Source organism: Oratosquilla oratoria, chromosome 25, assembly GCF_046742065.1.
Source record: "Oratosquilla oratoria isolate Oo_2021 chromosome 25, ASM4674206v1, whole genome shotgun sequence".
NCBI classification, from domain to species: domain Eukaryota; kingdom Metazoa; phylum Arthropoda; class Malacostraca; order Stomatopoda; family Squillidae; genus Oratosquilla; species Oratosquilla oratoria.
Genome location: NC_134801.1, coordinates 15,322,552 through 15,348,204, shown reverse-complemented (window position 1 = coordinate 15,348,204; position 25,653 = coordinate 15,322,552). Strand labels below are relative to the sequence as shown.

Here is a 25,653-nt window from a genome sequence, read left to right as displayed (position 1 = left end):
CCCCAAAAGGTACGTTTTTACGGTGTAGAAAAAACCCTATGCTAAAGTTTCAGCCTTCTTTTAGCGATAATATAAAAAAGATATTTTCATATCTTACTGAATATGTTAGGGCATGGGGGCCTTATATAATTCAAGAATAAAAAACTAGAACCAACATTTTGTCAAAGTTTGACAAGTATATCTTGCTATGAAAGTCTCCAGACGCCCGAGAAAAATGTATGCCCCAGTATGGCAACACTCCCATTCTACACGGCAGTGTAGAAAACGCGGCAACCCTGGCCGCCACCACTGTCCCGCGTGCATACCTTCCGATATTTACAGTGTACGTAATAAAAAATACAGTACAGTACATTTACATGCCTGTATTAGTTATTACAGAATTATGAGTACTATAGTATTATTACAGTATTGCTATTATTACAGTGTTAGAGTATTATTCTTATGCGTTTCTATGCCATATCATACATTACCTATACGTATACCGCTACGAAAATCTACGGGTGTTAGGGCGACATTTTCGATGACCGGACATTTGGCATGACCGGACCGCCCTTCCCCCCAATTAGTCCGGGCTTTCGAGGTTCGACTGTATATATATATACATCATCTTGTATCATATATATATATGGACACTGAAATAAAATCAAGAATTGCTTCAGCCAACAGATGTTATTACAGCCTCCAAAATACACTGGGAAGAAGGAGCATATCAACAAAGACCAAATTAAGAATATATGATACAATAATAAAACCCATTCTATTATATGGATGCGAAGCCTGGAGCCTGACTAAGAAAATGGAAAAAAGTCTTTTTGTATTTGAGAACAGTGTACTAAGGAAAATTTTGGGCCCAGTATTCGACGAACTAGACCAAGAATGGAGAAGGCGGCATAATGAAGAGCTAAGGGAAACATCAGGCCAAATAAATATCATGAACATCATAAAGTCAAAGCGACTGCAGTATGCCGGCCACATTGCAAGAATGGAACAAGAAAGAATACCAATGAGAGTGATGATGGATGGGATGGTAGGAAGACGTTTCCCAGGAAGACCATGCAGAAGATGGATGGACAACGTGAGGGAGGACCTGGAAAGGGCTGGAGCAGATGTCCACGATTGGATGACAGTGGCACAGGACCGTAGAGTCTGTAGGCATTTGGTACTAGCGGTGAGGGGTCAGCAAGTGGCCCGACCACCACTGGAGTGATATATATATATGTATATATATGAGACATCCTTATCGCTGTGATACAGCATTATAGAGAATGGAATGTGTCTCTTAAACTCTTCATATACCATAAAATCAATTAGTTGATTGAAGGATTGTACCTCCTTGGAGGACAACCATAGCTTAAAAAGCTTTAGCTTTTCAAAACCAAACTCTATGTAAGTGTCAAGGGAAGACTTAACTAAATTTCTAAACTTTTGTCTGCAGGCTTCAGGGGTGGTGTGATACACCTTCAACATACCTACTTTCTTTTACTAATGAATAAGAGGTATATTCCTCAATAGTATTGAATACTCCAGGTGTACCAGTTAGCTTAGACTGGATAAGCCATGTCCATTCTTATTCAGGCCATTTCCTATGTTGGATTAATCGTTCAAATTGCCTGAAAAATATGTGGGATCTGACTTATTGAAATTTGGAACTGAATGGGTCTCTTTATGCAACTGGAATGAATCTTTGGCCTCTTTTTCATGGTTTATTAATTCTAATTTACATAAATACTCAAGTTGTTTCTCACCTCATATTCTTTTTTCACATTCTCCTCTTTCATGTACCTTCACCTCATTTTCATATCTAATTTTTTCTCTAATTCCATTTTCTCCCATTCTAATTTGATTTTTCCTAACCCTAGGGTAATCACCAATCTATTTGGGTTAACTTTAGGAATTGCACCAGAAGAGGAAGGAGGCTCCACTTCTTCCAGTTTTGATGCAGTGGGATTCTTCATGAATTCCTCATGGGGAAACTCCATCTTATAAATGAAATGGGTAATTTAGGGTTTTGAATTGTTTAGAATTTGTATTCCACTCCCTAGTGAATATTTACCAAACCTTGGACCTCACAAGTTAATGGCAAAATTTCCGTTCACCGCTTCGGTTAGAGTGAGAACACTAGATAAGGTGGGTTTTATCCACGGTTGAAATAGTTTTTTATTTCCAGTGATTGAATATTTCTGGCACTCAGAAAACCTTAACAAAGACTTGGGTTAATTGCATAGGGGATTCTGAAAGGAAATGAGGTATCATATATACCTCTTATCATATATACCTTATCATACCGTATCATATACACCTGATCTGTAATCAGAGATTACAGATCAAAGATCCAGAAATATTTTCAAATATGACTTGTACTGTGCTTAAAGGGGGATACTTTAAGCTGAACTTGCATCAGTTACTAGTAAATACCAAATTTGAGTCATAGCAACTGGGGAAGCTACAGCAAGTAATTTTTACTGTGGGTCACAGATAAATAGTACTAATATGGGAGAGGTAAAGGGTATTTTTTATAGTGATGCACAATATTGCTCTTTGCTGGCATTTAATGGCTAAGGGACACCAATAGATGTCCAAAGGGTCTCCTCCTCTTTCCATTCACCCAAACCTAAATTTCGTTTTCCCTAACACTAATAACTCATCTTACCTAACAGTCAATTTTTCCTTTCCTACAAAAATCACAGAGTACACTAATTTTATGCTACTGCATACATTTGGCAAGAGGTATCAGTTGCCAGATGTTTATATGTACTTGAAAAAAACTTTTAAGTTCTGTTGAGTATCTTACCAGTCTTTGATCTATTTATTCATGAATCAATATCATTAAATTTATCAAACTGAAATCCCAGACAGCAGGCCCCCATAACGAACCTTGTGGTTCGTGTTTAAAATATAGATGAGAGGATTTTGAAAAAAAAAATAAAAAAAAAAAATAAAAAAATAAAAAAAAGCATGAGCCTGTGATGGCAATGTGAAACCATTTTCACTATGCTAGGGGGATGCCACACACCACCAGGTGTAAAAAAAAAAAAAAAAAATTACAGATACTAGTTTTTGGCAAGTTCTTTATAAATAAATTAGATCAATATAAGAGACAGGTTTTTTTTTTCAAAGACTGGTACCCAAAAAGTGAAAAATAATTTCTATTTATAAGATGCAAGGTATAAATATTGTATCATACCTTCTTACCAATGCAGCAACAACACAACTATGCACCATAATTTCTAAACAGCAGGACATAGGTCTTATGCTAAATAACACTTTCCTTAACTAATACATCCTATGATATCTGGGGAATAGACCTAGGATGTATTAATATATATATATATATATATATATATTAGGGTGGTCCATAAAAATGAATTCCTGAATTCCTTTGCTCCCTGGCCTGATTCTGGTTCCATTTAGGTAGAAAACACTGTGTACAAAGTTTTGAGATTTACCCCTGGGAGCAGATGACGAAATGTTGCATCATCTTGTATCATCCACTCAGTTCCACACTGGTTACATTTGATTGCGTCATATTTGAACTAATCTCGTCTCTGAGAGGTGGCAAAGACATTGTACTATTATCTTTGTATCTTTATTCTTTTCAGATGGCGAAAAAATGTGGTTTTTATCTCATTGAAGAAATGTCCATCACAATTCTGGGGGCCAAGCTCCCCAGCAAGGAGCAAGTGTTAAGTGTATTTTTACATCACCATATGACATTAAACAAAGGCATTAGTGAAAGTGCATCTATTGTAACAAGTGAAGTAGAAGCTTACTGGAAAAAGGCCAGGCTTCCTGTTCAAAGGAATGACAAAATTCAAGAAAAAGTAAATAAATTGTTCAATCAGTGGAAACTTTTGAAGAGGAAAACAAGAGGCAAATGAAAAAGAATTCCAGGTTGCAATGAAAAACCTATTTGATGTGGCACATGCCAATGCAATGTCTTTAATTCATATTCAAGAAGACAAAAGAATACTTAATGGCGCAACGAGAACCAGGGCGCCGCGGCTCAATGGGCGCGATGGACAAGAAACTGGACAACATGGAAGCAAGATCGCAACAGTGAGAAGAACAACTGAAAAGGCGCAGACAAAAACATGTTGCCGAAGCCGAGGCAACTACAAGCCAAGTTCAGCTGGAAGGATCTTCTTCCTCTGCAGAGTCACGTGAAAACTCGTTGACATCTGCGGATTCAGATAACGGACAGAAGAAAACAACTCCACAAACGAAGCGGTTTCGACCAAACAATGTCTGGACCTCAGAGCTTACAGCAGCCCTGGATCGGACAGGGACAACGGATCGCAATGCTCTGTTTGTGGTAGCTGAGACCGCCAGAAGTCTGGGACATGATCCTGGCGAGCTCAATATCAGCCGCTCCAGCGTCAAGCGCCATAGAGAAAAGCACCGTCAGCAACAATGGACGGACCTGCACAACGCATTCAAAGCTGAAGGCAAAACATGCATTGTGCATTGGGATAGCAAGTTATTGCCGTCTCTCCTCTGTTCAACCACATCCGTTGACCGCCTTCCAGTTTTGATAACGGCTGTCTCCACTGGAGAAACACAACTTCTTGGTGTACCAAAACTGACATCAGGAACAGGCAAGAATCAAGCTGCAGCAGTTTATGAACTGTTACAGGAATGGTGTTTGGATGAAAAGGTTGCAGGCTTCTGCTTTGATACAACTGCATCGAACACGGGACGTCGAGCAGGAGCGTGCATTCTTCTAGAACAGAGACTCCGTCGCACAGTCCTTAATTTGGCATGCCGCCATCACATTTACGAAATAATTCTTGGTGCAGTATTCTCTACATGCTCTGGAGCTTCCTCGGGTCCCGATGTCCAACTCTTTTATCGGTTCCAAAAGAATTGGGGCTCCCTTGACAAGTCCAACTATCAAACTGGAAAAGACTTGGAGGTGCTGCAACCTGACAGGGATTGCATCATGAAGTTTGCGGAATCCAAGTTGGCACAGGGCAATCACCGAGATGATTACCTGGAATTCTAGGAGTTAACGATTGTCTGCCTTGGAGGGAATCTTCCTACTTTCAATTTCAAGAAACCCGAAGCTTTCCATCATGCTAGATAGATGGCAAAAGTCTTGTACCGTCTCAAGATTTGGATGTTCCGAGGACAACTCAAAGATCTTACCCAACGGGAGGAGTCCTGTGTTCGTGATGTGAGCATTTTCTCCATCCTGATTCATGTGGAAGCCTGGTTTTCTGCCCCTGATGCCGCAGTTGCTCCTCGAACAGATTTGGAGATGCTGAAGAAACTACACTCTTACCACAATGACCGTGTTGGAAGAGCGGCCAGAGACAAACTGCAACAGCATCTGTGGTATGTGTCAGAGGAGCTTGTGGCACTGTCACTGTTCGATGAAGCTGTTTCAGCACCGACAAAGCGGACTATAGTGTCGGCCATGATCCCAGCAGAATCAGATGAAAGCGATGAGGATGATGATGAAGACGAAGATCCCCCAAAGCGAGTCGAATTGAAAAGTTCCATGATTCCACCACTTGAATGTTTTGCAACTCGCAAGTCAATCCGTTTCCTGAAACACCTCGACATCAACAGTGATTTTCTTAATGCAGACCCAGAAGACTGGGAAGAGAATGCATCATTCAAAGAAGGTCTGAAGAAAGTAAAAAATCTTCCAGTGATCAACAATGTGGCTGAGTGAGGGGTCAAACTCATTGAGGAGTTCAACGGCCGTCACAACACAAAAGAAGAGCAACTCCAGTTCCTTCTGGGTGTTGTCTCGCAACAACGTAAAATGTTCCCCACATCGTCAAAGTCCTTACTAGCATCTGGACCACATTGAGTGCTTGGCAAGCATGATACTTCCATCTATGAGCGGATAATACCCAGTGGTCTGACGAACCCTGGGGGGGATCCAGGGGCCTGCTGGATAGGGACCTTGAGCCACCCCTAAATATTATTTGATTGGCTTCAAACTTTGAACACATTGTTTTCTACATAAATGGAACCAGAATCGGGCTAGGGAGCAAAGAAATTCCTACTTTTATTTTTCACCTCTATGGCAGTGGACCACCCTAATATATATATATATACATATATATATATATATTATATATTTTGGGCACAGATTCTCACTAATACACACTTTGTTAAACACAACAGCATTTTGACTCCCCCCCTCTCCCTCCCCCTCCTGAGTGAAGTGTCTGCCTACGCAGAGTGTCAAGATCCTTTCAGCATCCCCAAGTGGCCTATATTTAAATCCATGTTGTCTGTACAAATTGTCAAATGAGTATCATGTAGCTTTGTAAAACTGTGACTTAATTTTTGTAAACTATTCTGAAGATGACTTCCTGAAGTCAAAACATCAATTAAATATGGAAGACTGTGGAAGGCTCGTCTTTGCCAACCCCCCTGAAATGAGATCTACTGTGAGAAAAATTGAAAATCTTAGTAAGAAGATTAATCAGTATCAAAATGCTGTCATGTTTAACAAAATGTATATATATATATATATATATATATATATACATACAGTGGTAGTGGAAATTGACAAGAGACGAATGTAAACAATTGTAACATTCAAACAGAGATTTAAAAACATTTAAATGGCTCATGATGACTCCAAACATGCTGGGATGCATCTTGCCAGTTCTACGTGTTGGGGAATAATATTACCCCAAATATCCTGTATTTCTATTTTTAGCTTCACTACAGTCAAAACATTACAATACTGAAGCTGTTTTTTAATGATATGCCACACATGCTCTATGGGATTTAGGTCTGGTGAACTCCTATGCCACTTTTTGAAGTAATCTACACCACAGTATTCTAACCACTGGGTAACAGACCAACCTGCATGAGTAGGATGTCCATCCTGCATAAATCAGCTAGCGTTACATTTCTCAAAAACTTTCAGGCAGGTTATCACACAATAACTCAAAATAACTGTGCTGATTTACACTCTTTTTGTTCTCAAGAAACACTAAATTGCCAACTCCAAATGCAAAGCTCCCCCACACCAAAACACTTGGTGCATGTTTCACCACTTCTGCTGTATAGCATGGGTCATTAGGGTCCAACCCCCTGGGGCGCCTCACATGTTTCGACCTACAGCCCAACGAGACCACAAACATGGACTCGTCACTCCACAATACTTGTACCCAGTCTTCTAGTCTAATCCTTATATTTCTTGCAAAAAGCTATGCAATCATGTATGTTTTTTGCACTTAAAAAGGGAAGAACCTTAGCACAACTACAATATTGTAAATCTTAGGCTAAATGATCAGAAATACATCTTACACATATTTCCTGCAGCAGTGTGGGGTTATTTTACTTTTGTTTTTGAGCTGTGAGTATTGGATCTTTATCCAACTGCCTTCTAATAATCTTAGAAGTACAATTTAATGTCTTCCTTGGCCGACCAAAGCAAGGCTTGGGGGTAGAAATGGCATTACCTCCTCCACCTTGAAATTTCTTGGTCCAATTTTGCACTTGCCACACTCCAATTCCCACACGAGTGGCTGTCTTTACACTTATAACCCTCCTTATAAAGGGTTATAATAGCAACAATTGTGTCTCTTCCCAGCTCTACCACTTCTCATTACGGAGATATCGAGGCACAAAAACAAAGACCACCACAAAAAATTGACTAGTCTATATGAGAGAAGTTTACAAGATGACACCATGTGGTCCCGGGAGCGACTAAACAGAGCTGCCAAGTGGTGCATATTGTCTCGTCTAAATAACAGCATAGATGCTAGCATTGAAAAAGAGCAAAAAGTTTGATAGGTAATGGGTGTTTTTCAAGTGTTTTGAGTTTAGCAAAACGTTTTGGTGCCTGTAATTTTGCACCCAAACTTTCCACTACCACTGTATATATATTTTATTTTTCTTCCTTGCACGGAATTGTTCTTGTGCTGAATTGTCATGCGCTGAGTAGTCGGTGCTGAACTACCTGTGTTGAATTGTGTAAAGAGTGACTGACCCAGTCCAGGACCAGGTGCTGGCCTGTTGGGGCTGCACCTTCTTGAGGGGATGGGTGTCTTGCATCCATTTGGCATCTGTGGTAGGGTTTAAATATGCATTTATTTATCTATTTTTTTTTTTTTTTTCCTAAGGGGGAGAGGTTGAATTTTGCACTTCTAATCATCTCATTGCATGGTATTTACTATGAAAGTGGCCCTTGAAGACACCTAAAGAAATCCACTCATAAAATCTTTCAAGCTAGAAGTTTTACAATGAAGAATAACTCTTTGCAATTGTTAAACCATTTTCTAATCCAGCTCAGCAAGTTACCTCTTATTCCATATGAAGCAAATTTACTTAGAAGTCTCACATGATAATAATGACAATAAAAGAAAAGCAAATGAACTTTTAATCATGTACTCCATCTGCATTTATATACATAGGAATATCCTTTAGTTTCATTACCTTCAACATTTTCTTTTACAGACACATGAAAGGTTCTTATATTTGTGAATATATACATAATATAGTCTCAGAGGAATGTCTTTTCATATTCCTATAGTCTCACAAATTCCCTCAAGTTATTCTATATCATGTTTAATTTTTCCTAATCCCTCCTTCCCAAAGTACTTCAGTGACTTTTCAGCAAATGATCACTACTATCAGCACCACATTTTGTCATGTGGACACACACAGTCCTCCCATTAGAAATCTAATTTTTACTGTACATCTCTAAACATTTTGAGACACTGAACACTGAACCAATCTACAACAAAGTCACGCAGTATCCTCTCAAAAACAAAGTGCTATAAATGCTAGTATATAACATCAATTTTCAAACTCAATATATTCACATATATTACTATAGAAAGAGTTTACTAAGTACCAGTACCACCCTTTTCAATATTATGCATGTAAAATACCATCTAAAACCTGCTGACCTTAATAGGATATGAACAAGAATCATCTGATTATATGTAAAAAAAAAAAAAAATCTGTCACCATAATTAAAAAATTCAGCCCTGCCTTTACTTGATTATCAACCTCCATCTTAGGGTCATTCTGTGCACACTGATATACCTACATATAAAAGTCCAAACAATCAAAACATACAATTGGATTTAACAGGCACAGTTTAGGCCAGTAAAATGCCTATTCACCACAGCAAAACAATGGAAGTAAAAACTGTCTTTCACATTCAAAGTAAAGTTTGGTTAATAAAAAAAAATGTGTACATGATGACTGCTATCCAGTGATAACTATGTCACCATGTCAAGAAGTAAATATAAACAGACGCAACCCAGATAGACCAAAGAAGAATACACTAATTTTTGTGACCATATCATTTCAACATGAAATCTGTTTTTTTATGAATATAAATATTCTAGACTAACACCTACTCAAAACATAAGCTATAAAAAGATTCCAGTAGGCCCAACCAACTCAATGACTCTTCATCAAAACAAAATCTAGAAAGTGATAGGTTTTTAGAAATTAGCACAAAAAATCTCAAGTATCTGGCCTTCACCAGTTACATGATACCAAAATATATTCAGCAGCCAACTTAAATATGACAAAAAAAAATCTAAATTTGTATCATGAACAATCTTTAATGTTAACAATAAACTCTTAAACCCTGAATGAGAAGTTTTGTAAGCCTATACTACCTTCATCAATAAATTGTAAAAATAGATACTATGTTCAAGCATCGGTCAACTTCTAGAAGTACCAGCATCCTTCTTCATCTCCTGCAATATTATTCTTCCATAAAAGAGTTATAGTGGTAGGAAATTTTTTGAAAATATTATGGTCCCAGAGAGTTAAAGAATATTGTACAGTCAAGATGGAAGCTTCATATGTATAAAATCTACTATCTTAGGTCCCAAATGTCTTTATTAACATGTTCTTGTAATACTTAACTAATACTGAAAAATTACTCTCAACATATATACTTGATATCCCTTTTATTTGATTGAAAGAAGGCAGGACTTTTATATTAATCATATATTGCAATGATTCAACTCCAAAATTTATATTTTAATTTTTACTACAATGAATATGTCCAAATTGTACTTATGATGAATATTTCATAATCATAACAAAGAGGGTGTTCAACAGTGACTTATTCCTAGTAAACAAGTCTACTACACTTAACTTTAATCCAGCTATTGCTCGTACAAAACCAAGTTTAAGTGTTTAAAGACATAATGATGTGATGCTTAATCTCTTGACAGCCATGTAATCAATTCTCTGGAAAAATATGCATCTTTCTTCCATAACTACATTTCATATAATCTTCCCTTGCCCATTCTATAAAACATGTTTTCCAAATTTCTATTTTCTACACCAGCATTACATACAAAAAGGTACAAATCATGCAAACCTTTTCATCAAATAAATCAATATCAAACCATATATCTCCTTAGATTTGAGCAAAACATGAAGACATACGAAATAAAACAAAGTTCTATTGAAATAATAAACCTATTATATAGTAAAACTCCACATTTACTCAGGCATCTCAATTGGTTGACTTAGCTCTCTACAGGCAGTATAAATTATATATCTAAATTCTCGTGCCCCTAATTACTAAAGAAAATCAAGGCTGTTTGGCACCAGATGACAATGGGAATCAGCAAGACACAATAAGACTTCATGACTTATCTTCCCTGATGTAGTTGGATGCTATGGAAAGTTAAGTTTAACCTACTTGTACATAAAATCTCCTTCTTCTCCTCCTCCTCCCCTCCTCCTCCTCTTCCTCCTGCTAGCCACTGACATAGAGACAAATCCACACTATTTGTGTAGGAGGTAGATGTGGAAAAATATCTCCTGAAGAGAAAAAGAAAGGCAGAGAGAGAAAGAGAGGGAGAGAGAGAAAAGGGAGAGAGAGAGAAAAGGGAGAAAGAGAGAGAGAGAGGGGGAGAGAGAGAGAAAGGGAAGAGAAAGAGAGAGAAAGGGGAGAGAGAGAGAGAGAGAGAGAGAGAGAGAGAGAGAGAGAGAGAGAGAGAGAGAGAGGGGGGGGAGAGAGAGGGGGGGGAGAGAGAGAAAAGGGGGAGAGAAAGGGGGAGAGAGAGAAAGGGGGGAGATAGAGAAAGGGGGAGAGAGAGAGAAAGGGGGAAGAGAGAGAGAAAGGGGGAAGAGAGAGAGAAAGGGGGAAGAGAGAAGGGGGAAAGAGAGGGAAAGAGAGAGAGAGAGAGAGAGAGAGAGAGAGAGAGAGAGAGAGAGAGAGAGAGAGAGAGAGAGAGAGTGAGACAGACAGAGAGAGAGAGAGACAGGTGGGGGGGGGGAGAGAGATAAACAAGACTAAAGGTGGAGGAAGAAGTCAAGGAATAAAGGGAGAACTTTAGTCCTCTCATGTTTTGTCCCACAGGAAAATAAAGGGGTCCCAGATGTATTGATTATAAAATGCAAAATACAAGGGAAACTGAGAAAAAATACTGAAATTGGACCTAGAAATATAGGTGGAGCTGAAAGTTAAAACATTTACAATGGCAATAAAAACCTGTGGAAACATGAAGCTCAACTCAGAAATTCATTACAAAATTACTGTGAATGAAAATGAAAATGTGGATCAAAACCTAAAGATAAGAATGGCAAAAATCAATGATCAGTTAAAAATACTTGTGAATGATGCAAAAAAGGCAAAGAAAACTAATCATGCTAAATGATAAAATTTTAGCTCATGGAGTAAGGATATCTCAGTAGCACCATTAAACAAAATAAATGTTGGGAAAAGCAGAAATGTGAATTTCATAACTTAAGAAGCTCATACATTAAAATACAGGCTGAGGAGGATAAGCTAAGAATAAGTTGAAAAAAGTAACAACACATAAAATGAAGATAGAAATTATCACCAACATCTAGAAGCATATTACCAGCCTCATAGAGAAAGGAGATCTACTGGCCATTTAACAAATCATGAAAGGTATGGAAGTCCTTGATAGAGAAGATTCATCAAAGTGGGGCAAAAGAAAAACAAGAGGACATGAAAAGAAACTTAAAAAGGATAGTTATAGAAGAGATATGAAAAAAGAATAGTTTTCCACACAGAGTGATAGATGTCTGGAATAAATTGAATGGAAAAAATGGTACCGTAATTTGCGGCGTATAAGTCGAGTTTTTAAGCCTAAAAAATCTTTCCAAATCTAGGGGTCGACTTATAAGGTGGGGCTAAAATGCAAACCTTTACCAACAAGTTGTAAACAAGAGGTACACGCATATTGCCACCCTTCGTAAATGACTTTTCTCCCTCCATCATCCATTTATTCCATTCTGAACGAATATTGTCTTTAAAGGGTTTATTTGGACAAACATTGAGAGGCTGAAGCACAGATGTTATATGAAGACCCGTTGCAAAAGCAAAACCTCAACCATCATTGGACAGGCTGGTAGCGTGATGTCACAGATTGTTTACACTACTAATGCAAATGGCGGGTGTGCGGTACAGTCATACTATGTTTTACAATAAAATAAGAGTGCAATACGCAGCAGTACTATCTAAAAACTACTTGGAATGATCTTCTATCTATGGTATTACGGTAATATTTTATAGGAGGTAATGTTGACTTGACGAATTTTATGTTCATAAGTTATACCGATACAATATGCGGTAACTGCTGGTGTTTGTTATACAACACAATACAAAAATGTATCATATTATTATAGCTTTAGTTCATTTACCGGTAGACCTAGGTAAGTTTATTATAGCTTTATTTCATTTAAAGGTAGACCTAGGTAAGTTTTAGGCCACTGGTAGCCCACCATATGTTTGGGGTCGACCTATATGGTAGGTATAGGCCTAAGTCAGAATTTTGAGATAAAAATCTTGATGTCGACTTATATGCCAGGTCGACTTGTACGCCACAATTTTTGGTATGTGCAAAACCCATACAAGAATTTAAGAACAGACTAGATGCTGAGAGATACCGAGATGGGTCACTACACACTACGAGCATAGCTCCCTTCCCGTATATTACAACTAGGTGAATAGAGAAATTGCCAAAGTAATTTTCCCAATTTTTTGGGAAGTTGAAAATTTTTCCTCATTTTGGGGTTTTTATAAATGTAACATTACTCCTTACATAGTTTTCATTTATTCAGACACTAAAATGACAGTGACAATTGTATAACTACAGGTGCCATGCAATGAAGAATTTATTTAGCCAAAAATCTAGAAATCAGCAAAAAATTACTTAAACAATCTTTTTATGAGGGTGACAATATGCTGAGGAGCATATGAATTTTAGACTAGGTATGATAAAAAATTGGAGAATAGAAGACAGGACCTAGCAAGTATTACTCCTTTCCTGTCTACTACAATTAAGTAAATAAAATTAGGTAAATACATCACTTCACACACATGCCATTACCTATGCCAATAATTTCTCCAAGCAAACTCCCCTACAGACACACCTTCCCATTCCAAACAACACTGTAGGAGCTGCTTGGAAAATACCACACAACACCACAAATGAACAGAAAAATGTACAGAAGAAAAAATTTACTACACAGTAAAGATGCAATGGTAAGAGATGTGTCAGATAAAAAAAAAAAAGTGTGTCATAACTTTGGAATAGAATGAGGAACATGTTACCACTGCACCATTAAAAGTAAAACAAAAATTAAAATAGGCTAGTGAAATTTTACTTATGGTTATGGATAATGACAGTAAAGTGCTGACCAAAACTAAAGGGGTGTTTCAGTTAGGTAAATATGCACAAGGGTGGGTGGATGGTTGGGTGTCAAGGGGTTTGCACAGCCAATGAAAATAAAGTTTAAATAATAGATCATGAAAAGTGATGGCCAAAAAAACAAAGGCATAGAAACCACTCCCACCCATTCCATCCCGTACGTACTCCATTCCCCTCTATCCTTCCTCTTATCTTGGCACCTCCTGGATGACAGGTCATCCCTGCACCTTGTCCACTGCCCTGGGTCAGAAGCAGTATTGCAAGACATAGCACACCCACAGCAATGCTGCTTCATTAAATCGGTGACCTCCCTCTCCATCCCCTCATGCAGAAAAGGAGATGGGGAGAAATCCCTTTATGCTATGTCACTTATTTCTCATACATACTTCCTCACCCCCCATCCCCCACCCACTCCCCCTCATGTATCACAGTATCACCCATACACAACTATTCTCCATTCACCCCTATCTTCTGTCCTCTCCCGTCCTTCCTCAATAGACATTCCCCTCTTTCCCAATGCCCCTTTTACCCCATCCATCCATCTCATCCTATGTCACCCCCTCATGTTCACTCCTACCTCTGCCTTCCACACCTCTTTTACTAGTCTTTCTTCACTCATTCTTTCCATGTGTCCAAACCATCCCAATACTTTTTCATCAACCCTATCTCCCAGCTCCCTTGTCACCTGTTCTCCTCCTCACCTCCTCATTTCTTACACTACCTAGCCTAGTAACCCCTATCATACTTCTCAGGCAATTCATCTCAAACACATTCAAACTCCTCTCTTCTTCTCTTATGTTCAATGTCTCTGCCCCTTACAGTGCTGCTGGTACAATCACTCCTTCATACAATCTCTCCATAGCATCCATTCCCAAATGTCTATTTCTCATTACACTTTTTAATCCACCAAGGCATTTACTTGCTTCTCTCAATCTACATTCTACCTCCACCCCACTCCTTCCTTTCCTGCCACATTTGCACCCCTAGTATCTAAAAATATTCACTTCCTCTAGTCTCTCTCCTTTAATTTTTTGGCTACCTCCTCTGTAACTGGGAAAGCCTTTGGTATATGTATGATGTGATATAATTAATAAGACATGTAAATCAGTAAGTATGAACAAGTTTAAGAACATTTGGGTATATAGGGATACAACAGAAAAAAAGACCAAATACAAGGAAAGTAGTCAATGAAGTTAAGGGAAAAAAATTAACAAAGACCAGAGTAGAGGATAGTTTTGCTGGAAAATGATAGAGCAGAAAATATGAAAGTTATTGAAGGAGGGTTTATGAGGTGAGGAAAGAAAAAAAAAAAAAAAAAAATTGAAAGTGGTATACACTAATGTAGATGAAATTATATTGGCCAGGTAGATCAATGATTATTCATAGAAGAAAGAACAAGATATAATGTTTCATTGAGACAAATTTCAATGGAAATATTGATGTATTAGTGGGGAGACAGGCAAGAGGTTATTGCTAATAGCATGCCAGTATTTTTATCCTTATAGATAATATTGCACTGCCACAAAGAGATACTTTAGGTTCATGGTATTGATTTAATTGGTAGGAAGTGGGTACCCATGGAATATAGTATTCTTATCCTATGGAAAAGTTTATGTTATATTAGAAGGTTGCTGTTTTGTGATTATAGTTTAGGAGGTCCTTTCTCTTTTAAATAAAAAAAATTGTGTCACTTTAAACCAGAACAGTGTTAGTGCGGTTTGAGATGGTACATGAGAGTAGGATGTTACTGCAAGAGGTTGTGTAGGTAAGGCATTTTGCTAAGATGTGTGGATAAGGGGGTTAGCACATGGACAGGTGCTGTCTAAAAGCACTGGTTACATTGGTGGGAAGAGGTCCATAGGTGTGTATGTGGTGCCAGGTGTTCCTCCTAGCATTTTTGCCATGCATTTTCTAATGTGAACAAGATGACAGGACAGTAGTCTGTTGAAGGCAGTGGGATAGAGACACCGAAGGGGATTGATGCCAAATCTCATGCTGCCCTGTCAGCCTATTCATTGCTGAAGATACCAATACAAGATGGCAGCCAGTAAAAAGATACATATTTGAAGCAAGAGGAAATTTAGATGATCCACAAGTGGATTTTGTGAATCAATGGGTGGCAGGAGTGAAGGGTGACAAATGCCCCAGTACTTTAAGAGTCAGAATTGATTATCTAGGGTGGGGTAGGCAGGGGAGTTGTGAAGGTGTACAGCAGCAAGAACAGCAAAAAGTTCAACAATATGATTGGGGTAACAGGAAGGGAAGGAATCTACAAGACTCTACATAACCTACTCCACATTCTGAGCATGAGCCATCTCCATAAATGTTTATGCCAAATGAATGGGAATATATGTAGTGTTTTACCAGATATCTATCAACTGTCTTTTTTTTTTAGTGTGTGGCTAAGGAAAAGCAGGAGCATACTAAAGAAAGTAGCCACATAGCCTGGGAAGGGGTTGTGGTTAGAAGGATATTGTCAGTTATTTCTATTGTGGACGACCAGTTTGCCATTCTCATGTCATATGGACAGGCAAGCATGGCCAATCCATAAAGGGAAGGGCTTCAGGGTGTGAAAAACTGGAGTAGTTGGAAAACTCTTGATGCAGTAGATATTTTAATGATATCAAAAGCAATGAGCCCAAGGGGAAGTATCTGCTTTCTGCACACAAAGTTTTCAAAGATAATGTGGATGGCACCTGTGATGAGATCCAGGACAAAAGATTATACTGGGGTTAATATTTGGAGGGCCATGAGTGAGCCATCATCCATAATCAATTTTAGGTTGTATGAGGATTTGACACTGTCACTCATGGAAGAAATATTGTGTTATTGTCTAGGCATAGTCTAGGTCAGTTTGTTTCTATGGCCAAGCCTGTTTTCTGTTAATGTTGTCTTATTGCTGGACAGTGTGGTTCTTACTTCTCTTGGAAGGGATTTTCAACCCTAACACAAGCTCTACTAGTCATGTAAAAGCTTTTGACTGCCTTTAGCAGTTTTCCCCTTATCCCATATATCTGTAATACTTCCCACAGTACCTTCCCGTCTACCCTATCATAAGCCTTCTCCAAATCAATACTCAAAAAAATCTTTACCATTTACCTAATATCCCCCGAAATCTACCTTACCACAAAATTTTGATCCAAACACCCACCTTACCCAAATTCACACTGTTCCTCACCAATAACTCTCTCTACTAATCTTCTCAATCAACATCCTCCAATATGCCTTTTCAACTACACTAAACAAACTGATCCCTCTAAAACTACTATATTCACATTGTCCCCTTTTGTATGTGGATGGTGTAACTTGAATCATTTGTACAGTGGATAGGGTGTCCTTTAGTGGAGGATGGTTGTCCTACGGGGTCAGTTGTCTACTGTTGACTACTCCCCCATTGTCATTGATGTTGCATGAGGTTTCATTTGGACTGGCCATCAACAGTGGTGGAGAGGAATTGGTGCTTGTTATACTGGATTTTTTATTCCAGTTCCATTATTACAGGTTTATTTCCTTGGGCACACATTTGGTGAGGAGTGCTTACACCTTTATTCAATTTAAAGGGTCATTTAGCAATGAGAGATCCTTCATAGATGGTATTTAGGACCAAAAATCTTAGATAATCCAATTCAGCTGTACTACTCCCTCAGTCCAACTAAAGGCTGGCATGCACCACCCACCTGCTGTGTGGATTGTGACTAAGGGTTTCCAGAGATCACTACCTCCTACCCACAATGTTATACACTATCACCAGAGGACAGAGTTAGCAATCAGAAGGATGAATTTATTAGTTAGGTGACAGTAGACAGTACATGAACATTCTGTCAAGTCTCAGTTGCTACTTCATACTTAGCAGTGACACCCCTGGTAGTCGGGTGGTGAGGCAACAGTTGATCTTCCTTCAGGATGAAAAGTCTGAAAGTCCCTTCTCCCCAAGTCCTAGAGGACGAAGGAAACTGCAATCTGTGGAGAAGGGACTGAGAAGAAAAAATGGGAGGAGTGATGACAGCTGTAAAGAAAAACAAAGGTGAATGAGGTGGTACTGGAAAAAGGTAATGGTGAAGTAATATATATGAAAATGGTAACAGACACAAGCAGTAAGGGACATTATAGTAGCAGATGTCCCACTTAGACAAAAGTGTGGAGTGAGGATAACTGCATATAGTTGTTGTTGTTGTTGAAGTCAGCTGTGCACCTACACAAAATGATTGAAAAGAATGAAAATATAATCCTGGTGGGAAATTCTCAGTGAAGAGTGGAAAGCAAACAGGAGTGAAAAATCACAGAGAAACACAATGTTAAATACAACAATGTGCAATGACCCAATGGATCATTAAATAATGAGATTCAGAAAAGAAAGGTCCTGTGTAACAAGCCTGTTACATATTTATTCAGTATTGGTTGGTGCACTACATGATTGAGTTAGGTAGACTGTGTTTACCTGGACCTGGGGAAGGCTTTCAATAAGGTGCCACACAAAAGATTAAAGCAGAAGGTGGAAAAAGGTGGAGAACTTAAAGGGAGCACCCTGGAATGGCTTCCTGAAGAATATGTGTATGAGAACCGTCATCGAGGATGATAAGTCAGACAGGGGAAGAGGTGAAAAGAGGGGTATCATAGGACTCAGAGCTGGCAACAGTGATGTTCTTGATATACACATCAATAGACATGCAGGGAAAGGCATACACACACACATGCACACATTGAAGAGAGTAAGAACAGAAGATTGCAAATCTTTTCAAGAAGGCCTGGACAAAGTCTGGACATGGAGTAAAAAGAATGAAGTGAATTTCAACATTAAGAAATGTAGTATAATGGAATATGGAAAAAGCAAAAATAGAATATCTGGTCAATATAAAATTGGTAACAAAAGTAAATTCAGAGAGGGACCTCGGAGTAATTATCTTAAACGACATGACACCAGACAAACATGTTAACAAAATAGTTGGAGAAACTTATTAACTTGATAAGATCAATAAAAGTGGCCTTTGACTACATGGATGAGGAAATGGTAAAGATGATACTAGTTACACTGGTAAGACCAAAACTGGAATATGCACCATCTCTATGGACAGCTAGTACAAAAAAACATAAAGAAACTAGAAAGAATTCAAAGAGCAATGACAAAGATAGCACCAACACTTTGCAATTTGACAAAGACTGAACAAATTAAACTTATCAACTCTAGAACAAAGAAGAGAAAGAGGTGATTTGATAACCATCTACAGAATTATGAAAGAGATGGAGATCCTTGATAGGCATTAAATGAAATACTGAAAGGAGGAAACTTAGTAATTTTGGGTGACTTTAACTCTAAAGAAATATGTTGGGAGATGACAGTGAAAGGTGGAGAGGACCTTTGGGGAAATATACTACTCGAGATGACCATTGGATACACAATGACTCAACGAGTAAAAGAAAATACCACATATAGAAATAATGAAGAACCGTTGAGACTAGAATTAATATTCATGTCTGAGCCTGAAATTGTGGATAAAATGGAATAAAAGACACCAATTGGGAAGAATGACCACATACTAATAAAGTTCAAACTAAAAGAGGAAATCTATTTGGGAAGAAATTAAAAACACAGAAAAGCAAGACTAATGTACAACAAAACGGATTTTGAGAAACTCAGAAAATTCTTTCAAAAAGTGAATTGGAAAAAAAAAAAATAATAAACAAAGATGGAAGAGAAATGGATGATATTAAAAGAAATCTATAATGAAGGAATAACTAAATACATACCAAAACAAAAACAGGGAAAGGTGTGCATTAAATTCTGGTACAACAAAAACTGTAGTAAGGCAAAAGATAGAAGAGACAAAGCTTGGAAAAGATGAAAAAGGGGTAAGAGGCAAATATACATCAAACTAAGAAATATGTAAAAATACACAGGGTAGAAAAAATAAACTATGAAAATGACATATTAAACAAATGCAAGGATCAGCATAAATTATTCTACAGATATGTAAATGGTAAATTAAAAAATAAACAGGAAATAGTGAAACTGCATCAAGTGAATGCAGAACATATAGATGTAGAAATGGCTGGAATTATGAAAAAACATTTGAAATCTGTATTTGCAAATGAAAATACATACAGACAATTGGGATGAAGGAAAGGGAGAAAGACCCCCCCCCCCATGAAAGAAATAATTGTGACACAGAAAGATGACCCTTCATTCAGGAGGAGCCAAGAAAAGAGTGAGGGAGGGGTGGTGAATGGGAATGGAGTATTTGGGGAAGAAATAGGTGCTAGTGGATATTTCTTTTGACTCTTGACTATCTTTTAAGGGGGGAAAGCCCTTGATATATTTATTATTGTATATATGAATATATGTATATATATTCATATATGTATATATTAATACATAAGTACTGCATATATAAGTATATAATATATATATATATATATACATATATATATATATATATAAGTATAGGTATGTAGTTATATGTTTAAATATATCTATATATATATAGATAGATTATACATATATAAGATTACATATGTCTTGCAATGCAGTAAGACACAGCACATCCACAGGTATGTCACTGCATATATAAGTATATATATAAAATATATATATATAGGTATAGGTATGTAGTTATATGTTTAAATATATTTATATACTGTATATAGATTATATATATACATATATAAGATTACATGTCTTGCAATGCAGTAAGACACAGCACATCCACGGGTATCCCACTTCATTTAATTGGTGACTCCCCCCCCCCCTCCATCCCCTCATGCAGAAAAAGAGAAGATGGGCAGAATTCCCTTTGGGCTGGATCAAAATATCATCTATACATACTCCCTCACCACCCATCCTCCACCCACTCCCATGCATCACAGCATTATCCATAAACAACTATTCTCCATTCACCCCTATCATCTGTCTTCTCCCATCCTTCCTCAACAGACATTCCCCTCTTTCCCAATGCCTCTTTTCCCCATCAATTCATCTCATCCTTGGTCCCCTCACGTTCACTCTACCTCTGCCTTCCACGCCTCTTTTACTAATCTTTCTTCATTCTTTCCATGTGTCCAAACCATCAAAAAAGTTCCAGGGCTGGTGTTAAAGATTTATTTCAAACCTAAACCACGAACTACAAGTTTTCCCCTTGAAACTAATCCCCCTGGAGTAAATAATTGTATCTCAGCTCTCATTGAGATATATTTGCCACTTTCTAGGATCTTTCTCTTTTTTCCATCTTTTCCAAGCTTTATCACTTTTTTTTTTTTTTTTTTGCCTTGCTACACCTTTTGTTTTTTTTCCACTTACATCTCTTCATTATAGAATTTTTCCCAACTCACTTCTTGAAAACATTTTTTAAGCTTCACAATGTCCATTTTACTATATAGTCTCTCTTTTCTGTATTTCTCCTTTCTCTCCATATATAATTCCTCCTTTAGTTCTAGCTCAAGTAATATGTGGTCACTTCCCAATTGGTGTCTTGTATTCAATTTCACCCACAATTTCAGGTTCTGATGTAAAGAATAATCAAATCTCGACAGTTTTTTTTTTTTTCTATATCTTTTTTTCCTTTATCCATTGTGTATTCCATAGTCACGTCAAGTAATACATTTCCCCATAATTCCTCTCCAACTTTCACTGTCATCTCCCAACAGATCTCTTTGCAGCTAAAATCTCCCATAAGTACCACATTTCCATCTTTCATCACCCCATTTAATGAAATCTTGTATTTTCTAACATTTTAGAGTAATCTCTCTCCAAGAACCCATTTTTGGGGGCACATAAATCACCACATTCTCTTTTATGTCATTATCTTCAACTCTTATTGTGATCATTTCCACACTGTTCCCTCCATTTGTAACCTTTGTCACATTTAAAATTTTCTTAGTCAAGAACATGTCTCCTCCACCCTATTTTTTCCTCTCTATTTCTAAGCCAGTGATTATATAATCATTTCCAACACTGTTAGGTGATAGTGGACCCCTTAATTTTGTCTCTACAATTACTATTACATCCGGCTTTGCCTCTGACAAGTAATCATTTAGCTCATTTAATCATAAAATTAGCCCATTTATATTAGTATAAGCCACTTTTAATTTTCTGCACTCTCCATCTGATGCTTTGTTCCATTTGTTTCTTTCCTTGAAGATACCATTTTCTCATTCTCATAACAACACTCTAAAAACACTTCTTTTTCTCAGACTCCATTTTTTTTTTTTTTTTTATAGCTTCGCTTCTTAATGCCTTCTCTCTCTTTCCTCAAGGTTCATATCTCTTTTTATCCATACATCTTTATGGTGTTCATTATTTACTAATTTTCCTGTTCTTACTAGTATCTCTTCCCCTGCCCTTTGAGACCTTAATTTGATCTTTAGGGGTTGACTTCCTTTACATAATTTCCCATTCTATGCACTCCTCTATTTCCTTTTCTAATTCTTGCTCTTTATCTTGTACTATCAAAATATCTCTTGCTAATTCTTTCTCTTCTTTGTCTCTCATGAACCTAACTGGGTTCTTTTTATTTCTTTTAGACCAAATACTACTATACACTTCTTTTAGTCTAATGTATCTCTCACCAAATTTTCCTTTTCTTTGATTACCTGAATGACTGTTTCCTTAGTGTTCCCCTGCATTTGTTGCTGAACAATTCCTTAAAGATACCTTATCCTTTTCATGATTATTTTTCATTCCTTCTTGAGTTGCTGTATCTTTTCTTTGTCTATTCTTCCTCCAATTTTCTTGGTCATTCCCTTCATTTGTTCGTTCATCTCCTTTATGGTCATACTATTTGCAGTATCTTTGCTTTTCAATTCCTCATTTTCATGCTTTACCTCAACCAATTATTTTTTTAGGGCACTCACTTCCCAATTTATTTCAGCATTTGCTTTCTTTAATTCACAAATCTGTAATATATATCTTGTTGTTCAATGACCCCTGAAGCTAATTCTTTCAAAACTCTCACTTCCCTCTCTATGTTCATATTTCTTCTCAAGTTCTTTTTCTAATCTAAATCCCAAAAATTATCTTCTTCATAGTTTTCTAATAATCTCCTTATGCCTAATAGAGTCTCTAAACTCATGTTTATGTTTCATTTCATCTGGCCTGTTTTCATTCCCTTCCATCTTCTTTCAATACTATTTTCACTGTATTAGCTTACCTTGGGCACCCACGAGCGCTCCCCCTTCCCATTCAACACAACCTAGGTATCCTGTTATTGTAGCACTGATGAGAGGTCCTATACTTAATGTAGTCTCCAGGAGCACCAGTTGATGTGTTGACAGGTTGACAATTGATGTGTGTATTTACCTAGTTGTATCTTATGGGAAGGAGAGCTATGCTCATGGTGTCCCATCTCTGTATCTCACAGTATCTAATTTGTCCTTAAATTCATGTATTATTTTTGCACACATTATAGTTTCATCTAGTTTGTTCCATACATCCACCACTCTGTGGGGAAAGCTGTTCTTTTTCAGGTCTCTTCTATAACTGTCCTTTGTGAGTTTCCTTCCATGTCCTCTTGTATTTGTTTTATCCCAATTTAGTAAGTCCTCTCTATCAAGGATTTCCATACTTCTCATGACAAGTCACCTCTTTCTCTACTTTGTTCCAAAGTTGGTAATTTTATTTTTGACCATCTGTCTTCATATGACAGTTTTGATAGTCTTGGGGCCATCTTCATAGTTGCTCTCTGGATTCTCTCAATTTTACTTATATTCTTTTTAGTACTGGGTGACCACAGTGTCACTGCGTACTCCAATTTTGGCCTTCTTAGTGTGACTAGTATTTTCTCTACCATTTCTTCATCCTAGTGAGTAAAAGCCACTTTTATTGATCTTAGCAAGTTATAGGTTTCAACAACAATTTTGTTTATCTGTCAGGGGACATATTCTTTGTGATGATTACTCCCAGGTCTTTTTCTGATTCCACTTTCTTTACTTCCTTTGCACCAATTTTAAATTGTCCTGATATCCTTTTTTTTTTTCTACTTTTTCTAAATTCCATTATACTACATTTCATAATGTTGAAATCCATTTCCCACTTCTGATTCCATTCCTGAAACCTGTTCAGATCTCTCTGCAGTGAATCACAATCTGTTTCAGTACTCACTTTCTTCAACAGTTTTGTGTGTGTATTTATTTACCTAGTTGTATTTACCTAGTTGCATTTTACGGGACGAGAGTTATGCTTGTAGTGACCCGTTTTCATATCTCTCCACATCCAGTTTGTTCTTAAAATCGTGTATGGTTCTGGCATTCACTGTTTCTCTGTTCAGTTTGTTCCAGACATTAAAACTATCCACTTCCTCCAGTCTCCCTTAATGCTCACTTCCAGTCTGCTGCCACTTTCATCCCTTGTACATCTCATCACCTTACTTTTATCCACATTTATCTTCAATATCCTTCTTTCACACACCCAAACTCTATCACTAATTTCCTCAATCCCTCCTCTGATCCTGCAACAAGCATAGTATTGATCACAAACAATAACTGGCTCACCTCCCACTTTTCTCCATATATATATATATATATATCGGGTGCGGCAGAATTATGGCAACCAAATTAAATTTGTCCTACTGCGAACATATTTTATTGCAGCCAAATAATTTTTGTTATACTGAATTCTCCGTACTTTTTTGTGCTAGTTATGTTTATCTCAAGTTTGTAACGCTTAATTCCTATTTATTTTTCAGAATGGCAAACAAACGTAACGTAATTTTGGAGCTGCATCGTCAAGGAAAACGTCAATGTGACATTGTTCGTTTGCTCGGTGTTCGTAAAGATGTCATTTCAAAAGCAGTCAAGCAGTTCAAGGAGCTTGGTCATGAAGGCGACCGTCCAGGAAGAGGAAGAAAACGCACCGTCAACACTCCCAGGAACAGGCAGATCATCAAGAAGCGAGTCCAGCGAAATTCGAGGGTCTTCATGAGGAAAATCGCCCGTGAAACTGGCATCAGCGACTGATCAGTGCGACGAATGGCGAAACAGGAGCTCGAACTCAAGCCCTACAAGATCCAAAAAGCTCAGCTCCTGACGGACGAAAACAAGCGCGTACGGCTGCAACGATGTCGCCAGCTCATTCGCCGGGCCGCAGGTCAGCAGTGGGAGCGGATCGTCTTCACGAATGAGAAGCTGTTCACCGTGGAACAAGCACACAACCGCCAAAACGACGGGAGCTGGTCCGCAGAGGCTCCCGGCACCTCGGCCATCATCGAACACCACCAAAATCCGCAGTCCGTCATGGTATGGGGCGGAATTTGCACGAGCGGCAAGACACCCCTGGTTTTCGTGGAACAGGGGGTCAAAATCGACAAGGACGTGTACCGACGCGACATCCTCGAGGCCGTGGTACTTCCATGGACCCAGCAGCACTTTGGCGATGCGGAATGGACGTTCCAGCAGGATTCCGCTCCGGCCCACAGGGCGAAAACGACTCAGGAGTGGTGCAAAGCCCATTTTCCGGGTTTCATCACATCTGCGGAATGGCCGCCATACTCTCCGGATCTAAACCCGATGGACTACAGCGTATGGTCGATTTTGGAGGCCAGGGCCTGTGCTAAGCCCCACAAAAGTTTGGAGTCGCTGAAGCAATCGTTGCGCCGGGAGTGGGACAGAATCACGCCGGAGGAGCTGCGGCCCATCGCCGAAAATTTCAAGAAGCGTTTGAGGCTTTGTATCACCGCCAAAGGAGGCCACTTTGAAACCGCTTGAATATGATAGTGCCAAAGGTCCATATTAATGTTATTTGTTGTCGTTCTTTGAAATTTCTTTGTTTCAATAAAATTATATGCAAATGAATGAGTTGCCATAATTTTGCCGCACCCTGTATATATATATATGACATCCTTATGAATGGGTGCCACATAACTAAATCCAATGAAGTTGTCAGCTGGCTTGACACGCTCGGGGCCACAGTTTCTTCCATCAGCCATTCAATTTTTTTGCTGTCACCTCCTTCCATGCTGCATTGATATTGTCAATGGCCTTCTTGATATAATAATTGGCCCAGAACTGCTTGACTGTGGACTTGCTGGTA

General features: G+C 38.1%; 1 protein-coding gene across 1 annotated transcript in view; it reads right to left on the bottom strand.

Moving 5' to 3' along the window:
- Positions 1-10,992: 10,992 nt before the first annotated feature.
- Positions 10,993-25,653, bottom strand: part of LOC143038832 (transmembrane protein 164) — a 128,981-nt gene continuing 114,320 nt past the window's right edge. The window contains exon 10 of the mRNA XM_076208440.1: positions 10,993-17,643. Within this exon, the coding sequence (XP_076064555.1) occupies positions 17,536-17,643 (108 nt within the window). The 3' untranslated portion in view covers positions 10,993-17,535. The remainder of the gene's footprint in view (positions 17,644-25,653) is intronic.